Source organism: Amblyomma mixtum, chromosome 4 (genome assembly GCF_055824585.1).
Source record: "Amblyomma mixtum isolate Tamu chromosome 4, ASM5582458v1, whole genome shotgun sequence".
NCBI lineage: Eukaryota > Metazoa > Arthropoda > Arachnida > Ixodida > Ixodidae > Amblyomma > Amblyomma mixtum.
Window position 1 is genome coordinate 112,051,013 of NC_143015.1, and position 19,439 is coordinate 112,070,451.

Sequence of the window (19,439 nt, forward strand, 5' to 3'; positions counted from 1 at the left end):
ACTGATGAGATCCCGTTGTCGCGATAAAACTTGAGGATCTCCGCAGACACAAACGGTGTTCCGTTGTCCGACACTACCTTGCGCGGCAGGCCGAACGTTGCAAATAGTGATCGGAGGTTGTCAATGACTGCTGCCGAAGTCGTCTGTCCCATTTGCCTTATCTCAAGCCACTTTGTGTAGGCATCTACGACCACAAGGAAAGTGCAGCCCTCAATTGGTCCTGCAAAATCAATGTGCAGTGTGTGCCATGGTGTGTCTGGCTTTTCCCATTCTGGGACAGGAGCTTTCGGCGGGGCGCTCCGGCTGCTCTGGCAAGGCTTGCATTCTCGCACCACTGTTTCGATGTCGTTGTCAATGCCAGGCCACCACATGTAGCTTCTGGCACACTTTTTCATTGCAACGATGCCCCGATGTCCGGCGTGGATGAGAGACATAGCTTGTGCGCGTAGTTCTCTCGGCATCACAACTCGGGACCCAAATATGATGCAGCCGCGATGGGTGCTCAACTCTGTAGCTCGCCTGCGGTAAGCGTCGAAGTTGTCCCCTTTGAGTTTATGCACGTTGCCTTGTTGAACAGCTGTGTAAACTAGCCGGAGAGCTGCGCACTTCTGCGTAGATGCTGCAACTGTGCCTGCTGTAAGCGGAGGTTCTGGCAGTGCTTCGAACATCAGAACGTCTCCTGGTGGAAATGGTTCGTCAACAGTTGCGTCTAGTGGCAGACGGCTTAGCGCATCGGCGTTTTGATGTTTACTCCCATTGCGGTAGACCAGAGCGTAGTCGTACGCTGAGAGTTTGATGCACCAACGTGTCATTCGCGGAGACAAAGTTGGTGGCATAGGCCTTTGTGGTCCCAGAATGCCCAATAGCGGTCGGTGATCGGTTATAAAGGTCACCTTCCGGCCGGCAATGTACTGGTGAAAATGTGTCGCCGCGTAGACGATGGCTAGCCCTTCTTTGTCAAGTTGCGCGTAGTTGCGTTCTGCTTGCGACAACGTACGTGAGGCGAAGGCGATGGGAGCTTCCCTTCCTTGCTCGTCAGTTTGCGATAGAACCGCGCCGACTCCGTACGGTGATGCGTCGCAAGCCAAAAGCAGAGGCTTCCTTTCGTCGTAGTGGCGGAGGACTGTACATCTTCGAATCAGGTCTTTCAGGGCATCGAATGACTGCTGATGGCGTGGCGACCATGTCCATGTCACATCTTTCCGAAGGAGTTGGTATAAGTCGTTGGCCACGGTAGCTCTTTGTTCCAAGAACCGGTCGTAGAACGTCAAGAGTCCGAGAAAAGCCTGTAGCTCCTGCTTGTTTGTTGGAGCTCGTGCTTCTGTGATCGCTCGCACTTTGTCCTCGGTAGGGTGAATGCCTTCCGCATCAATTCGGTGTCCCAGAAATTGCACCTCTGGCACCGCAAAACAGCACTTCGATTTGCTTATGCACAAATGAGCGTTTGCTAGCTTTTCGAGAACGAGCTCTAGGCGCACTGCATGCTCTTCAGTGGAAGTGCCACTGATGATGACATCGTCAAGGTAGACACAAACTCCTGGGATGCCCTGAAGCACTGTCTCCATGAATTTTTGAAATATGGCCGGGGCTGCAGCTACGCCAAAAGGCAGTCGCTTGACTTTGTACAAGCCCTTCAGTGTGTTAATTGCCAATAATTCAGCAGTTGACTCGCTCACCTTCAGCTGCTGATACGCCTGGGTGAGGTCCAATGTGCTGAAGACTCTTGCGCCACGTAGTACACTGAATACTTCTTCAGGTGTCGGTAGCGGGTAAGAGGACGCTTTAGTCGCAAGATTGACGGTGCTCCGGTAGTCTCCGCAGAGGCGTATGGTTCCGTTCTTCTTGCGAACTACGACAAGTGGTGTGGCCCATTCTGAATGCTGCGTCGGCTCGATGACACCTTGCTGCTCCAGTTTGTCCAACTCTTTTTCAACTGAATCTCGGAGAGCAAACGGCACCGGCCTGGCCTTCAGAAATTTGGGTTGCGCGTTGTCCAACAACTCCAGTGTGACCGGGGGCCCTTCGTTTCCTGGAATCTCTTCCGAGAATACTCTTTCGTATTTCTCTTGCAGTTGCTCAACCATGTTCTGGCTCGGCGTCTGGTGTATGCCGCATATCATCACGCCTAGTGGAGAAAACCAGTTTCTCCCTAGAAGGCTTGATCCTGTGCCCTTCACAACAAGCAGAGGTAGCGTATGGGTCTGGCCGTTGTAGTTAACCTGCACGTTGGCAGAGCCCAATAGTGGCAGATTCTGTCCTGACCACGTTCGCAGGTGCGTGTCGTCTTGTTGCAGGGCGGGTGCGTCAGATGGCCATGAAGTTCGGAACGTGTCCTCACTGATCAGAGTACAGGCTGCGCCGGAGTCCACCTCGAACTTAATCAGCTGGTGATGTACGCTTACTTCTGTAAAAATCTTCGGTCGCGTGCCGAGATTCATGGTGTTCAGGTCGTACAACACAGATGGTGTTGCTGATGTTGCTCCATGGAGATCAGATAGCGGCGTATTCTCTGAGGCGTTGACGCTGTGATTAGGCTGGGAAGGTGACTTTATCTTGGCAAGTCTCCGTTTCGTAATGCATGCTCTTTCGATATGCCCTCGCTTGTGGCAAAAATTACACGTGGCTGACTGGAATCGACATCCCTGGGGGTTGTGTTGGTCGTCACACCGCCAGCAGCGTTGTGCCTTTTTGACCGATTTTACAACAACAGAAGGCTTGCGCACCTGGTTGCTTGTCTGGTGTACCGGCTCGGTGTTCCGGCGAATCCCTCTCTGCTGGTGACCGGCGCTCTCCGCTCGAACGGCGATGTCGTAAGCTTTGCTGAATGTGAGGTCCTTCTCAGCGAACAGGCGCTGCTGCAGTGACTCGTCACTCAGTCCGCACACAAATCTGTCGCGTAACATCACGTCCAAGGGAAGCATGGTGGTGTTAGCAGAAGAAGCTGCGTCTCCCTCCTGCCCGGTAGCTGTTGTCGACAGCGTTCCAAAATTGCAGTCGGCAGCGAGCTTCTTGAGCGCGGCTACGTAGGCGCTCACAGTTTCTCCTCCCAGTTGATCTCGTCGTTGGAAGCGAGCCCGGCTGTAGACCTCGGATGGCCTTGGGTCGTAGTGCTTTTGCAGCGCTTTTACGATGTCGTCGTAAGACACTGCCGCTGGTGTGCTTGGCTGAATAAGGGCGCAGACAGTATCGTAGGTCTGCTCCCCGCACAGCGTCAGCAGGTTGGCCCTCTTCAAGGCTGGGTCTGTGATGTTGTTAGCTTCAAAGTAGAACTGAAGGCGTCCAACCCACGATGACCACGATGAGCCGTTGAATTCTGGTATCTGATTGGGAAACCCTCGCGTAGCCATGGCTTGTCAATAGCGTTGCGTAGCGCGGGTCGAATCCACTTTCTCGTCGCCACTGTCGTGTCCGGTCGCTGTGTTGAATGCAGCGAAAGACGCACACGGTACTTTAAGACTTCGTTTATTTAAAGCCGATGAGGGTGCGACCAGCGTCGACCGAGGCAGGAGCCGAACTGGCCGCCCGAAGAAAGGAGGGAGCGGAGAAGCGTCCACGGGAGGGAGTGGCTTCCCAAAACAGGAGGAGGATGCGGGGGCGCACCATGGGGGGGCATCTGGCGACAGCGTGCGACGAGGGGCAAGTGGTCGTTAGGAGGAGGATGCGAGTGGTCGTTAGGAGACACAACACTAACCTTGTTTCCATTGGTCGAAATGGTCGTGACGTCACAGTGCGCGAATTTCAAACGGGGCCAATTGCACTTTAGCTAGTAACCATGCAACCAATTAAAGGGATCGTATAGTGATGCTCCAAGTGAGACTGAGTTTAGTTAATTGCTTATTAACCAATTAGCGTAATTAACCTTTCTAGTCAGACAAGATAAATAAAACCGAGTAGGAAATTGGTCGAGTTGGGGAATGGAACCAGGGTCTCCGGAGTGTGAGGCGAGCACATTAATCACTCCACCATGCCAGCTCGATGGTTTGGAACGAACAAAGGCGTATCTAGTGAATGCAGTGTATTCGTTCACTCCCATCTTCCTTCCTTCCCGTTACGGCGAGGTTCAGGAGTCCACCGAGATATGCGAGACAGATTACATTCTTCAAAAATCAATTTACCAACGAGAAGAACTTGCCGTGCAGCTCGTCACCGCACTTTTGTTGATAGCAGCTAAGTCGAACGCAAACACAAACTAAAAACTTGAAGGTGCACTCAGTCGGCTCCATAAAGCCGGCGTGGGTCGACCCCCTCATAGTTCAGATCAATGACTCCCACATAGAGGTGTGCTAGAAACTCCCTCCGATAATATGGCCAGATAGCGCTCTTGCGTCACAAAGAGTAGGGATCCGACGCTCTCACACGAACAGGGTTCATTCACCTTCATTGATGGTACTTATAAAGTCCTTGATTGCTGGTGTAATCGGCATAGATATAAGCGCTGCAGGATAGACATCCATAGCCAGACGGCTGGACTACGGAGGTCTTTCTCAAAGACGTCAGCGTGTGTTATAAGGATTACTAGACACTACGCTTTCGTGAAGGTCGATGGGAGGCACAACCAAAGAATCATTGCCGAGAGACATTCATGTACTGTACAAGGATGTACAAGACGGGCACTATGGTGTGAAACACGTGTGCAGTATATGGCCGGTAACACCGATCACCTACATGGCTGGGCGGTTTTCCAATTCTGCGAACTCACATGGATACTGCATGTGATCCATGGAGCTCCTCTACTCGCTAAACTACAGAACAACAGCATCAATATCTATAACCAAAGCTATTCGCAATATTCAGCGCAGACTATACTGGACCCCCATTTACACGATATATTAATGGAAGTCCATAAACGCAACCACAACACTACAATCACCTCGCGTCGGATACCCGGTCATCGCAGGGGCCCAGGAAAATGAGCGGAAGAACAGCAAATAGCTTAACGCTACCAGATCATCACGGAAAACCGCACGATCTTACTACCCCGACCGAACTTACTCCGACCGAATGAACAATCACACATCCTTCGCTGAGTACTGACACTCTCCTTCCTCATTCCATTATTGCTGTGCAACTTCTAATGGTTTAGTTTAGTTAATGGGGTTTAACGTCCCGAACCGACTCGGGCTATGAGGGACGTCGTAGTGAAGGGCTCCGGAAATTCCCACCCCCTGGGTTTCTTCAACGTGCACTGACATTGCACAGCACACGGGCCTCTAGAATTTCGCCTCCATCGAAATTCTACCGTTGCGGTGTCGGTCGAACCCGCGGGTTTCGGGTCAGCAGCCGTATCATCCAGCTCTCTGTTCAAACTGTCGGGAGATCAGGGTAGATACAGAACACATTCTGTGGTCCTGTGACGCTTTAAATCACCTCTCGTTTTGCTAAAGTGCCCCCTAACCCCAGGAGAGCTTCGCGTCGCTCGCACTCGACGGATGAAAGACGGGCCTCAGCGAAGCAAGCTGTCTTCTTGACCGCGACTTAGAACTCGGCTGGAATAAAAGTCCTTTCTTCCTCGGATTTTCATAAAAGGTGAATATGGGAATACTGTTTACTCCCTCAGGAGGATATTCTGGAGCCCCTTCGCTGATGAGTACATTCCTTTACGAAAAGGCCCATGCCACAGTTCCTGTCGCGCATTATCCCCCGGAAAACGGCAGCTCTCACTCACCAAATGCCGCTTGCAGGCCTGAACTGGAAGGATGCCTGCTGTATGGCACGCGACGCTTGCATTCCAGACGACCCGGACGACTCCAGACGCCCCGCTCCGCCCAAGGCTTGTTCCATCGACGGAGTGTAGCGGTGGGAGCCGCCAGCAGACCTGCATCATCGCGTCGCAAGAAAGCTTGGTTAGAAGAAGCGGTATCGAAGAAAACGAAGTCTGGTACCTCTATCCTTCCTTCAATCACTCCCCTACCCCCTTTTTTTCCTTCTCCCTGTCTCCTCCCTGTCACCCTGTTATTTTTTATTCCCTCTAGCCGCAGCTCAGGTGTTTGAGGTTTCGATGTCAGATGCGACAGATAGCAACATCTGTTCCTCCCATTTTTATCATTTTACTGCCAATAAATAGCCACTAGCAACAAAAACAATGGCCAAGACAGAAAGGTCACGAAAACACACTTAGTACTTATAACGTTCTTGATTGCTGGTGTAATCAGCGGGGATATAAGGGTTGCCGGGATTGACATCCAGCCAGACTACGGTTGTCTCTCTCAAAGACGTCAGCGTGTGTTGGAACGATTACCAGAAACGAAGTGTTTACAGTTGAGACACCGCTTACGCTTTAAGTGCGCGAAAAACAGCTATAAGCTCCGCTCGGGAACTCTTTTTTTAACAGTCACCAGCGCGAGGTGATCTCCTGAGTGTATGCGGGTTGCTATTTCGTTCAAGGTTAGTTATAGAAGTTTGACTTGCCAGAGCAATAGTGTGCACTTTCAGGCAAGCCGTGTAATGCACGTTTTTATGCTAATGGACGTTAAATATTAAGAGGTCATGGTTTGGCCAGTTAAAGGTCGTCGGTGGTAATCATATGCTACGCTTTGATTGGACTAGTAATCTTCCGTAACGCACTGAATCGTTTGATATCAGTGGGAAGATTTTACGCCAGTTATTGGGTGGTCCACAGTTGTGTACCAATGGTACCGCCCACTGGTCCCACTTATTTGACCTTTTGTTTCATGCTAACGCGACCTTGAGTAATATTGAAGCTAACGTTCTAAAAATCTCGTTCATAAACTGTTTTTCAATAATGGTTTTGTCCAGATTTATTGAGTATGAGTCCATAAATCTGCCAGACCAGAGTAGGCGGATGTAGGCCGACCACACTCGCCCGCGTTTAACAGATTTTCCTGGCTCTGTTCCGCATCCTGCATGTCATGTTCCCGTGTCAACACAGAGGGTAGTCATACACTTTCAGCTGGTCCAGCGAGCTGCGTTCACACCTGCGCGTTATTAGGGCGAAAGCCTTTATTGTCTCATGTCTCGCCAGTGTGTCATTCCGTGCGAACTTGTCAGTATGGTACTCTACCTTCGTGCCCCTATAATACACCAGTGTGTGAGGAGTTCAAGTGGGACCAGTGGGTGGTACCATTGGTACACAGACCGTGGGCCACCTAACTGGCGTAGAATGTTCCAAGTGGTAAATGATTCAGCGCGCGTTGCGGAGCAAAAGATTACTTGCCGAACCAAAGCGTAGCGCATCGTAAGGATTCGCACCGGCAACCCTTGGTTCCCCAATCGATGATTTCTTAAAATTTCAAACGTCCATTACCGCCAAACTATCTGACGTAGCACATTCAATGTTGTGTCAAATGATTTTTCTTCTTGCGCTGTAGCCTATACGCTGACTATGAAGGTATAATATGTCGTAACTCTATCGGTTATAACGAACACACCGGATATAACGAAGTTGAACGTCGTGAGTCGAAACCTGTTATAACGAACACACCGGATATAACGAATGTGTAGTATGCCGTAACTAGAAATCGGTTATAGCGAACAAAACACCAAACAAATGCACACAATGAAGAATGAGAAGCGTTCAGGAGAATTCAGCAGGATGGCACAAAGGCTTTCGCCTTGCTGCACGTAAGGTGACTTATGTGCTTCCCCTGAATTTTTGTGTGCGGTGAACTTGTCTCACACCGAGAACAGCGCGCCTTGAGGTGGCCGCCAACGCCTCTCGAGGCCAGGAAGGCTCATCGCAACGAAACATGGCGTCGGCATTGACCAACAGCAGTGGTCCCAAAAATCTCAGATGACGTCACCTTGGCATGAAAGAAATTTCCCTACGAAGGTGCGGGGAAATGAGCCCTAGATTTTCAGACTGGGAGGCTAGCGCGCAACCCATAGGCCATGCAAAAAAAGAGTTCCTTCTTGGCGAAGAAAGGTGGACCTAGAACATGCGTTGCCTTACGACTGTATGCAAATGGGTGGGGGGGAAATCTGACTGTGCAGCCTGCTCGTGCCCCCCCCCCCGTCACCGAATACGGGCCGGTGTAGTTTCCGCTACTAGGCTTTGTTTCGGTGCAATGCCAGCAGTGGGGATGGGATGGCCGGGACCCATCCTCTGGAGATGCAAACCCCCAATGGGAGTGGCAGCGACTCCCAGACGACTGTGAAGGCCAGTCGTGCACGTGAGGTCCGATGCCTGAGCGGAGGCAGGCCTGGGTTTATACTCAGGTTGGACCCACGAAATCCGGCCCGGAAGGCATGTCAAAACGCCAAAAGGTTTTCAAATACATGCTACCTTCCTTCCTCTGCGCGCGGGGGCGTGCAAGTCTGGCTACCGACGCGTCGATTTCTGGTTACGGAGAAACCAGGTCCGCGCGGGGGTTCATAGTGGCCAGGCTCTGAGGACCGCCGCCTCGGGGAAGCGGCCTTACGGCCGGCCGCAGGCTTAACCGCCTGCGGGATGCCGGGGGATGAGGGCTTAGTACTGCCTCGTAAGAGTCTGGCGAAAACCGAAGATGTGTGGAGTACCGGTGGAGTAGGCCCGGGTCATCTCATCCTAAGCCACGTTCTTGGTTAGTGGCCCGGTCGCCCAGCCTTGAACACTCTCTCCTCAGTAGGAGAAGAGTAAGCTAGGAGAGGAAATAAGTGCATGGATGGTTGGAGGAAGCACAGATGGGTCCCACCGGAGCGACCAGTTCTGAGGCCGCGAGGCCGTTGACGTTCTGGACCTCCACTGGCCGGGACTATCACACATACTTCCGGTGTCCGAAAAACCGCGAAAAACCTTCGACGGCTAGTAGCCGGCAGGTGGGAAAAGCCCTCTAGTGAGCGATGAGGAGCCCCAGGTAGCTACTGACCCCGTGTTAGGTTTTCCTGTCTCCGACGGTCGGAGCCCGTTGCGTATGGTGGGTGGTCGGGCATCCCGTGAGTGGGGCCGCACCATTGGGCAATCTCGATGCTCTCCCTGTCCTGGCCAGGCGGGCCAGTAATGGAGTCGAGATAATTGAAGGATCAGAGCAAAAAACTCGCTGTCCCCATTCCCTTCCCACGTCCTATTTCCCTTTCCGCTACTTCCCAGGGGAGGTCAGGGGAGCCTCCCCGGGCCCGCTCTCTCGGCTGTGGGTCGCTAATGTAGCATTTTCCCTAATATTTTATTTTTCCACCCACGGGTGGTCAAATTACAACTTGCCTACGGGCCTCCTCTTTTATTTTTCAAGTGGGTTAAGCCTGTTGTGTGTAAGCGGTGCAGGCAGGGGTATATTATTTTTATTTCCTTTTAGGTTGCCCCAACCTATTCAATGTATGCAAATGGGTAGGTGCGTCATTACTAGGAGAAAAAAATTCAAAGCTAAATAAAAAAATGAAAAAAAAAATGCCCTTGCATTACAAGCGCCTAAGTAGTCTTAAGTGCCCTCACGTAATTGTTTTCCGATAGAAGGCGAACATTTTAGACGTATAAAGCTTTATTCAGTACCCTTAAGAGACTATGGAACAAAAACTGCAAAACCGTGCAAAAACGCAAGTGCGATAGTCGTCCGAGTAGACAGGAAACAAAGCGTCCCGGAACGAAACAATTAGCTACACTAATAAGCATAGAGCACACCTATAGGTGTGTTAACGAGCAATTTCACAAATACAATGCAACCACCCGAAAGGGAAATATGCTGATATGAGTGCCTGCGCACTCCGGGAATCTCGGTAACGAGGCCGCCAATGCGTTAGCCCGAGGTTCTTTAAGCCGGGCGCCGTCGGCCTCCGATCTAGGATTCACGCGGGATCGCATGCACTCCTTCAGCGATCTGACGCAGGCCTTTCGGGCCGCGCGCCTGCTCTACCCCCCACCCCACCCCTCCCTAGACAACTACCTCAAGACGCTCTGGCGACGCCTCCAGACGCGCACCCTCCCGCGCCATATCTGCAATCCCGATATCACTCCACGAGCCCTTCCTGTACCCTCTGCCAGCATCCATCCGCTACCCTTTCCCACATCCTCCTTCCTCTGCCCGGCGGACCCTCCCCCGCGGGGCCTGGATCACCTCACCACTTGGGAGGCATGGGAGACCCTGCTGCGCTTCGCGGACGCAACCAGCCGGGCTGCCGACGTCATGGTCCGCAGGAACATGAACGTTTGAGTGTAGTGGGGCCGTGCGGGGCCCAGGGGTCTGCGAGCCCCATACTCCTCTGCTTACAATAAAGTTTCTATGATGATGATGATGAATAACAAACACCGAGTCCTCTTTTTGGAAACGTCATACCTCTTTTCGCAATCTGCCTTACTCCCCCACTCGGGACATGAGAGTGTTAACCAACGTTGCCCGCGATTCTCAGTTTCTCGCATGATGGAATACAAATCATACGACTGCCATACTTCAGTGCACACTCTTAACAAGGGTGGTCACTGTTGAAACGATTGAACATGTACTCAAGCGCTTCAGAGCTGAACGCCGAACGCGGCAACCACCAGAGGCCTGCCACCAGAGGTCGCGGCAGTTTCCTCCTCAGTCGACGATCACTCACCAAGTAGTGTAATGAAGGCGGTGGGAGTGCCCCACTCTTCTGGATCATCCGCACGCGACGCTTGTATTCCACACGATCCTGTGGGCTTGCACACCAGCCAGACTGCACAAGGTGAATCTTAAAGTGAGCCTCCGCAATTTCGCTGCGGTATATACAGTGTGTTTCACTTTAGACTCGACCCAATTCTCGAATGTAGGTTTTTTTAATCATAACAGCGCTTTTGTCAGCATAGCATTTTGAGCGGTGTATACTACGTCAGAATTTACCTGAGACGTGCTATCTTCCAGGCTGGTTAAGTAACACTGAATATTTTAACTATTGCTGTGAGGCTCCTTAATTACTGTGAGGTGTGTAGCGCCCACCGTAGGTAATATCCAAATCAGTTCCTAGAATTTCGAGAACGCGGTTACCCTCGGCGCTGTGGCCCAACAAACTGTGGCCATTTCGACGAGTTACGTGCACTGGAGAAGTTGCTCTGCCTGCAAGCTTCCTGAAAGCACATGCACTTTGTGGCGATGTCGCTACAGTTTGTGGAGCCACAGCGCAGAGGTTCACCGCGTTTTCGAAATTCTAAAACCTGATATGGACATTAATTACAGTGGGCTGCATACACGCCTCTCAGTAATTAAGGAGCCAAACAGTAACAGTGAAAAAGATAACTATTCAGTATTAGCTAACTAGCCTACTAGTTAGCACGTCTCAGCTGTGTTCTGATGTACTGCACTGGCGACAATGCTATGCCGAGAACTATTCACTATTAGCTAACCAGCCTACTAGTTAGCACGTCTCAGCTGTGTTCTAATGTACTGCACTGGCGACAATGCTACGCCGAGAAAATCGCACTTCTAAATCAAAAATCCTATTTTTTAATAATTGTGTAAAATCCTAGTTGAAACAGCGTATATATAAACACTGTCTATGTATACTCGTAAAACTCCTCCAACACCACGCACAACTTCCGCTGCTCTTCGTTGCACGGAGGACCCCGTAAAGTTTCGATTTGTCGAGAAGCAGCTCTTGGTAATTCACGCAGTTAAAGTACAGAGTCGTCTCATCCCGACAGTGCCTAATTCCAACCTACTCCTTCCCGCGTCTGTGCTGAAAGAGCATGTGAATGAATGAAAAAAAAAAACCACAAGCAGGAAAGGATTTCGTATTGTGCGGCCTCAAAATTGCTTATGCTCCTACAGCGGTGCGGAGAATGACATTTTCTAAAGTCTCAAAAGTGATCAGGACAGTAGTTACGGCCGTGTGCAAGCCTTTCAACAGACACGGAAGCTAAGAAAACGAGTTGAAAATGATGTTTTCATCATTAGTCGACCAGAATGACTAGGTGAGCGGGCTAGTCAAGCTGCCAAAGGGCAGGGTTTTTCCCGCAACTCTTTCACGTAAGTGCCATACATGAAAAATAAAGATTTAATTTAATTTCATCTCGCTAGCTAGCACGTCTTAGCTGTATTCTGTTGTCTTAAACCGCTGATAATGCTATATCGACGTAAGTGCTCTTCTCCCTCAAAAAGACTTTTTAACAATTGCCGACAATACTGTGCGAAAAATCCAGTATATGCTGAGGTTGGGTTACAGAAATGGCGTCTCACGTCTACTCTCGTAGTGGAAAAGCAATAGCCAGTGGCAGCAGTTCTTGTTTTTCCAAACGACTCCGATTTCTCCTCACGCTGACGGTTGTGTCCCCGTATCTATATGAGTAGCCCCAAGGACTCTCTGAGAGTCTGCAAAGTGTTCGCAACAACGGCGCTCCACGATTCTTAGGAAGTGCATCGAAGAGAGGTACCAACCTTTCTTGGCTGCCGGAGCTTAAGTCTGGAAAATCCCTATCTGTGCTGCGACGACCGATTTCAGCGAACCTCCGCATCGAAAGCACCGAGAGCTAGCCTGCAAATACGAAGGTTTATGGGGGTTTAACGTCCCAAAGCAACTCAGGCTATGAGGGACGCCGTAGTGGAGGGTTCCGGAAATTTAGACCACCTTGGGTTCTTTAACGTGGACTAGCTGACATCGCACAATAAGATACATGAGTCACTAGAATTTTACCTCTCATCGAAATTCGAGCGCCACGGCGAGAATCGAACTCGGGTTTTTCGGGTCCGCAGCCAAGCGCCACAACCACTGAGCCACTTCGGCGGCCTTGTGTAAGTTAACGCCAATCTAATCGAGAAGACGCAACAACAGTAGTGGTTACCCCAGCATCATTAATTCGTTACTGAAAGGGACCATGAAATGATATTGTAGCGAAAGCTACATTGGCCACGAACTTGCGATTTCGCTGTGGCGGTGCTGCGTGGAAGAAGAGACCAACCTTGAGCCGTTGCCTAGCAACCGCCGCAGCTGGCGGACGCCTCGCGCTCGCCGCGCCATCTAGCATGACGTCACACCGCTTGCCTCGTCGTTGCGCTCGCCTCCCCTCGCTTCGCCAGCTGTGTCGCATGCCTGCTTTCGCTGCGTATATCCTCGCATAGCCGAGCTAAGCCACTGTTTTTCTGGTGCGGTTAAGAAAAGCACACGAACGATGGATATTCCATCCCTCGTCACCGTAGCGCTAAAAATTTTAAAGCCATTGCTTCAATTAGCACCGAAAATATCGGCTATTAAAAATGATGCTCCTCCTCTCCCACATCAACTCATACAGGCGGGACTGCCTGGGGCCCCGCCACTCCTCATCCCGCTCACGTCAATTCGGCACGCCCAATGAGAGGGCTCTCCTGACTGCCCATTCACGTCATGGAAGTAATAATAGTTTACAACGCGTGGGGAGGTGTCTCACTAATCTGTTGCGGGCAGCAATTATTAAAAAGGTGTTATTTTTGAAAATCTCCAGTCCACGCATAGCTTTTAAATTTGAGTACTAACAAAGACAACAGATCTATTGCATTAGATAATGACGTTCAAAATCATTTCAGGGTCCTTTGAACAAAAACTTAAAAACAAAAATACTTGGCTAAACGTGGTGGCGACTACACATTCCTCCTTCCTCATTCCATTATTGCTGTGCAAATCGGTTCACCCGCATTGATGGTATTAATGGCAACTTTAAATGGAATGCTAATGAGTTTATTTCTACCATCATGAAATACATATTCTCAGAATCGTATCATCATGGTATACTACTGAACTGCAGGACTGCTGTGGTCATACCAGTACATAAAGCCGGAGGTAAACTGAATACATCTATCCATTTACCCGTATTTTGCAGATCAATTGCATGTGAAGTAATGTTACACATATTTGCAGATCTTGTTAAAAGTTTTTTTTAGTGATATTCAACAACTTCACTTACGACTAGGACTTCTATTCGGACTCCACTTTTTTATCTTACTGCGTATTTCTCGACTTTGCTAAAGCATTCGATAAAGTTTACAACTCACAGCTATTACATAAACTAAGTGCGCTGAACATTGATCCTGCAGTTCTAAACTGGATGCGTGGATTTAATTCTTCTCGTGTTGAATTTGTCAGCATTAATGACGCTGATTCCTCTACAGTACCACTTGGTTTTGGGTTCAAGGATCAGTACTTGGCCGCTTTACTGTTTATCGTCTGTGCTGCTGTGAATTGCCAATCCCCTCTGCAATTCTGTAAAGTACTGTATAACCTGAGAATAAAATAAATAAATATCTCTTGCCAAGGAAACAGCCCGAAGGAGGGGGGGGGGGGCAATGAAACAGAGAGGGCAATAAGAAAGCCCCCCCCCCCCCCCCCTCGCCCCCCGGAAGATTAAAAACTCGGTGCCTATGTCCCCACCTGGCTGAGCGCGATTAGTCAAGGCCCTCAGGTACCGCGCCAAAATATGACACGACGCTCGCGTGAAGGTAGACACGAGGAACAACCAAAGAATCATTGCGGAGAGACATTCATGTACAAGGATATACACGACGGGCACTATGGTGTGAAACACGTGTGCAGTATATGGCCGGTAACACCGATCACCTACATAACTTGGCGGTTTCCCATTTCTGCCAACTCACATGGATACTGCATGTGATCCATGGAGCCCCTCTACTCGCTAAAGAACAGAACAATAGCATCAGTATCCATAACCAAAGCCATTCGCAATATTCAGCGCAGACTATACTGGAACTCTATCTACGCGACATATTAACGGGATCCCATAAACGCAACCACAACACTACAATCACCTTGCGTCGGATACCTGGTCATCACCGGACCCAGAAAAATGAGCGGAAGGTACCGAAACATGCACAAACAGCAAATAGCTGAACACTACCAGATCATCATGGAAAGCCGCACGATCTTACTACCCCGACCAACTTACCCCGACCGAAAGAACAAGCACACATCCATCTTTGAGTCCTGACACTCTCCTTCCTCATTCCATTACTGCTGTGCAACTTCGGGTGGTTTAGTTTAGTTTAGTCTATTGCGTTTAACGTCCCGAAGCAACTCGGGCTACGAGGGACGGCGTAGTGAAGGGCTCCGGAAAATCCGACCCCCTGGGTTTGTTTAACGTGCACTGACATCGCACAGCACACGGGCCTGTAGGATTTCGCCTCCATCGAAATTTGACCGTCGCGGTCGTGGTCGAACCCGCGTGTTTCGGGTCAGCAGCCGTATGATACAGCTCTCTGTTCAAACTGTCCGGAGATGAGGGTAGATACAGAACACATTCTGTGGCCCTGTGACGCTTAAAATTCCATCTCGTTTCCCTAAACTCGCCCCCTTCCTCCAGGAGAGCTTCGCGTCGCTCGCACTCGACAGGTGAAAGGCGGGCCTTAGCGAAGCAAGCTGTGTGCTTGACCGCGACTTAGAGCTCCGCTGGAATAAAAGTCCTTTCCTCCTCGGATTTTAATAAACGGTGAATATGGGAATTTTGTTTACTGACTCAGGAGGATATTCTGGAGCCCCTTCGCTGATGAGTGCATGCCTTTATGAAAAGGCCCACGGCACAGTTTCTGTCGCGCATTGTCCTCCGGAAAACGGCAGCTCCCACTCACCAAATGCCGCTTGCAGGCCTGAACTGGAAGGATGCCTGCTGTATGGCACGCGACGCTTGCATTCCAGACGGCCCGGCACTCCAGACTCCCCGCTCCGCCGAAGGCGTGTTCCATCGACGGAGTGTAGCGGTGGGTGCCGCCAGCGGACCTGCATCATCGCGGCGCAAGGAAGCTTGGTAAGAAGAAGGGGCACAGAGGAAAACGCAGTCGGGTGCCCCTATCCTTCCCTCTATCGCTCCCCCCCCCCCCCCCCCCCCTTTATTTCCTTCTCCCTGTCCAATCTCTGTCTCCCTGTTCTTTTTTATTCCCTCTAGCCGCAGCTCAGGTGTTTGAGGTTTCGATGTCAGATGCTGCGGCTAGCAAAATCTGTTCTTTCCATTTTTATTTTTTGATTACTAATAAACAGCCACTAACAACAACAACAACAATGGCCAAGTCAGAAAGGTCACGAAAACACGCTTAGTACTTATAATGTCCTTGACTGCTGGTGTAATCGGAATGGATATAAGCGCTGCGAGGATTGACATCCAGCCAGATGGCCAGACTACGGAGGTCTCTCTCAAAGACGTCAGCGTGTGTTAGAACGATTACTGGAAACGAGGTTTTTACAGTTGAGACACCGCTTATGCTTTAAGTGCGCACAAAAAGCTATCAGCTCCGCTCGGGAACTCTGTTTTAACAGAAACCAGCGCGAAGTATTCTGCTAAATGTATGCAGCTTGCTATTTCGTTCAAGGTTAGTTATAAAAGGTTAACTTGCCAGAGCTATAGTGCGCACTGTGAAGTAAGCCGTATTCTAATGTATGTTTTAGTTTAAGTTAATGGACGCTGAAGTTTTAAGAGGTGATGGTTTGGCCAGCCGGAGGTCGTCGGTGCGAATCTCTGATACGCTACGCTTTGATTCGACTAGTAATCATATGCTCCGTAACGCGCTGAATCGTTTCATACCCATCCAAACATTCTACTCCAGGTGCTAGGTGGTCCACAATTGTATACCAATGGTACCACCCACTGGCCCCACTTGAATGAGCTTGTGTTTCACACTAACGCGAATTAGAATAATGGAGTATTTGACCTAACGCTCTAAAAATTTCGTTCATAAAATAGTTTTCATAAATGGCTCTTTCCAGATGTGTTGGATCTGAGTCTATAAATCTGCCAGACCAGAATAGGCATACGTAGGCCGGCCAACCAGAATAAGCAGACGTAGGCCGGCCACGCTAGCTCGCGTTTAACAGATTTTCCAGGTTCTGCTCCGCACCCTGCATGTCACGTTCCCATCTCAAGACAGAGGGTAGTCGTACACTTTCAGCTGGTCCATCGAGCTGCGTTCACACCTGCGCGTTATTAGGGCAAAAGCCTTTATTGGCTCATGTCTCGCCAGTGTGTCATTCCGTGCGAACTTGTCAATATGGTACTATACCTTCGTGCCCCTATAATACTACAGTGTGTGAGGATTTCAAGTGGGACCAGTGGGTGGTACCATTGGGACACAGACTGTGGGCCACCTAACTGGCATAGAATGTTCGAAGTGGTAAACGATTCAGCGCGAATTACGGAGCATACGATTACATGCCCAACAAAAGCGCAGCGTATCGTAAGGATTCGCACCGACAACCTTTGGTTCCCCAAACCATGACTTTTTGAAATTTTAAACGTCCATTACCGCCTAACTGAAGTAGGCGAATCAAAGCTGTGTCAAATGATTTGTCTTCTTGCGCTGTATAGACTGGGTGAAATTAATATGTCGTAACTCTATCGTTTATAACGAACATACCGGATGTAACGAAGTTGTACGTAAAAACTCGAAACCTGTTAAAACGAACAAGGCAGATATAACGAATGTGTAGTTTGTCGTCACTCGAAATCGGTTATACCCAACAAAACAAAAAAAAATGCACACAATGAAGAATCGGAAGCGTTCCGGAGAGCTCAGCAGGAAGGCATGTATGCAAGTGTTCCTTCTGAAATTTTCAATACGGTGAACTTGTCTCCCACTGAGAACTGCGAGCCTTGCGCTGGCCGCCGACGCCTCTCGAGGCCAGGAAGGCTCATCGCGACGAAACATGGCGTCGGCATTGGTAAGCAGCAGTGGTCCCAGAAATACCAGATGACGTCACCGTGGCATCAAGGAAAATTTCTTACAAAGGTGCGGGGAAATGAGCCCACGACTTTCACACTGGGAGGCTAGCCCGCAAGCCATAGGCCATGCAAAAAAGAATCATATCTTGGCGAATAAAGGTGGCCCTAGAATATGCGCTGCCTTACGACTGTATGCTAATTATTAGGTGCGTCATTATTAGGCGAAAAAAATTAAAAGCTCAATAGAAATGGCATAAAATTGTCCTTGCATTAAAAGCGCCTAAGTAGTCTTAAGTGCCCTCCGTAATTTTTTTCAAATAGAATGCGCAAATTTTACACGTGCGTCTCTATGCTCTCCTCAAGAGACTAGAGAACAAAAACTGCGAAACCATGCAAAAACGCGATAGTCGCCCGAGCAGATCGGAAACAAAGCACCGCGAAATGAAACAAAAGACTACACTGATAAGCATAGAGCGCACCTACGGGTGTGTTAACGAGCAATTTCACAATGACAACACAACCGGCCGAAAGGAAAATATGCACGTATAGCATGAATGACGAACACAGAGTCCTCATTTTGGAAACGTCACAGCTCCTTTCGCAACCTGCCTTAGTCGCGCATTCGGGCCTTCAGAGTGTTTACCAGCGTTCCCCGCGATTCTCAGTGTATCGCTTGACGGAAACAAATAGTTGCGACTGCTATTTGTCAGTGCACACGCGCTTTTTTTGCACCCAGACTCCTAACAAGGGTGGTCACCGTTGAAAAGATTGAACATGGACTCTTGCGCTTCAGAGCTGAACGCCGAACGCCACAACCACCAGAGGCCGCAACCACCAGAGGCTAGGGCAGTTTCGTCCTCACTCGACGATGATCACTCACCCTGTAGTGTAATGAAGGCGGTGGGAGCGCCTCACTCTTCTGGGTTATCCGCACGCGACGTTTGCATTCCACATGATCCAGTGTTCTTGTACACAAGCCAGACTGCAAAATGTGAACCTTGAAGTGAGCCTCCGCATTTTCACTGAGATACATACAGGTTGTTTCACTTTAGGCTTTATACAGTTCTTTAAAGTAGGCTTTTTGAATTACAGTGCTTTTTCGGCATAGCATTGCCTGCGGCGTAGTACTTCAGGATTCAGCCAAGACGCGCTAACTAGCAGGCCGGTTAAGTAATACAGATAGTTAGCATTTTAACTATTACTGTTAGGCTCCTCGGTTATTGTGATGTGTGTAGCCCACCCTAGGTAATATCCAAATCAGTTTCATGAATTTCGAAAACGCGGTTACCCTCGGCGCGGTGACCCAACAAACTTTGGCCATTTCGACTAGTTACGTGCACTGGAGAGGTGGCTCTGGCTGCAAGCTTCCTAAAAGCGCATGCACAGAAAAGTAACCAGGCTGCACATTTTTCTTCTCAGTCGTATTTTAAAGCTATTATGCCAGCCCTCAAGCTCTGAATCTCTGTATGGTGAGGAGAATCCCTGTCCTCACCTTCAAAGAAGTTTTAACCTTTAGGGAAGCCATGAGGGCTCTACTACACAGAATGAAAGACAAACCATGCAGCCTGGTTACTTTCAGCAAAGACTGTGTTAGGCGCGATGTTGCCAGAATTTGTTGAACCACAGCGCCGAGGGTAACCGCGTTTCCGAAATTGTAAAAACTGATGTGAACATTAATTACTGTGGGCTACACGTCCCTCACCCTGCGTGGTACAAAACCCAGGAGAATCTGGATAGTGATCACTACATTATCGAGATTGTCCTACAATCAGGCCAATCACGCAGACCCCCTCGTGGTGCTACCATCACGAAGTGGGACTGATTCCGCACCTCCCGAGCAGCTCGTACTCCAGACACCATAGCAGACATAGCGACTTGGACCGACCAACTCCAGCGTGACGTCCGCGCCGCGACTCGCCCCCTC

General features: G+C 49.8%; 1 protein-coding gene across 32 annotated transcripts in view; it reads right to left on the reverse strand.

The window, feature by feature from the left end:
• The window catches only part of LOC149347898 (uncharacterized), a 483,015-nt gene that overhangs the window by 84,188 nt on the left and 379,388 nt on the right, over window positions 1-19,439 (reverse strand). For 27 of the 32 annotated variants that reach the window (XR_016292689.1, XR_016292688.1, XM_089587619.1 and 24 more), the window contains 4 exons: window positions 18,396-18,497; window positions 15,435-15,582; window positions 10,465-10,566; window positions 5,666-5,815 (listed from right to left, as the gene is read on the reverse strand). Coding sequence is in view for 28 of the 32 variants with exons in the window: in XM_089587619.1 (XP_089443745.1) it covers window positions 5,666-5,815; window positions 10,465-10,566; window positions 15,435-15,582; window positions 18,396-18,497 (502 nt within the window). In the remaining 4 variants the exon portion in view is untranslated. Of the gene's footprint in view, window positions 1-5,665; window positions 5,816-10,464; window positions 10,567-12,260; window positions 12,358-15,434; window positions 15,583-18,395; window positions 18,498-19,439 lie in introns of those variants that run through there. The other 5 variants (XR_016292691.1, XM_089587634.1, XM_089587635.1 and 2 more) reach the window with 3 other exon arrangements.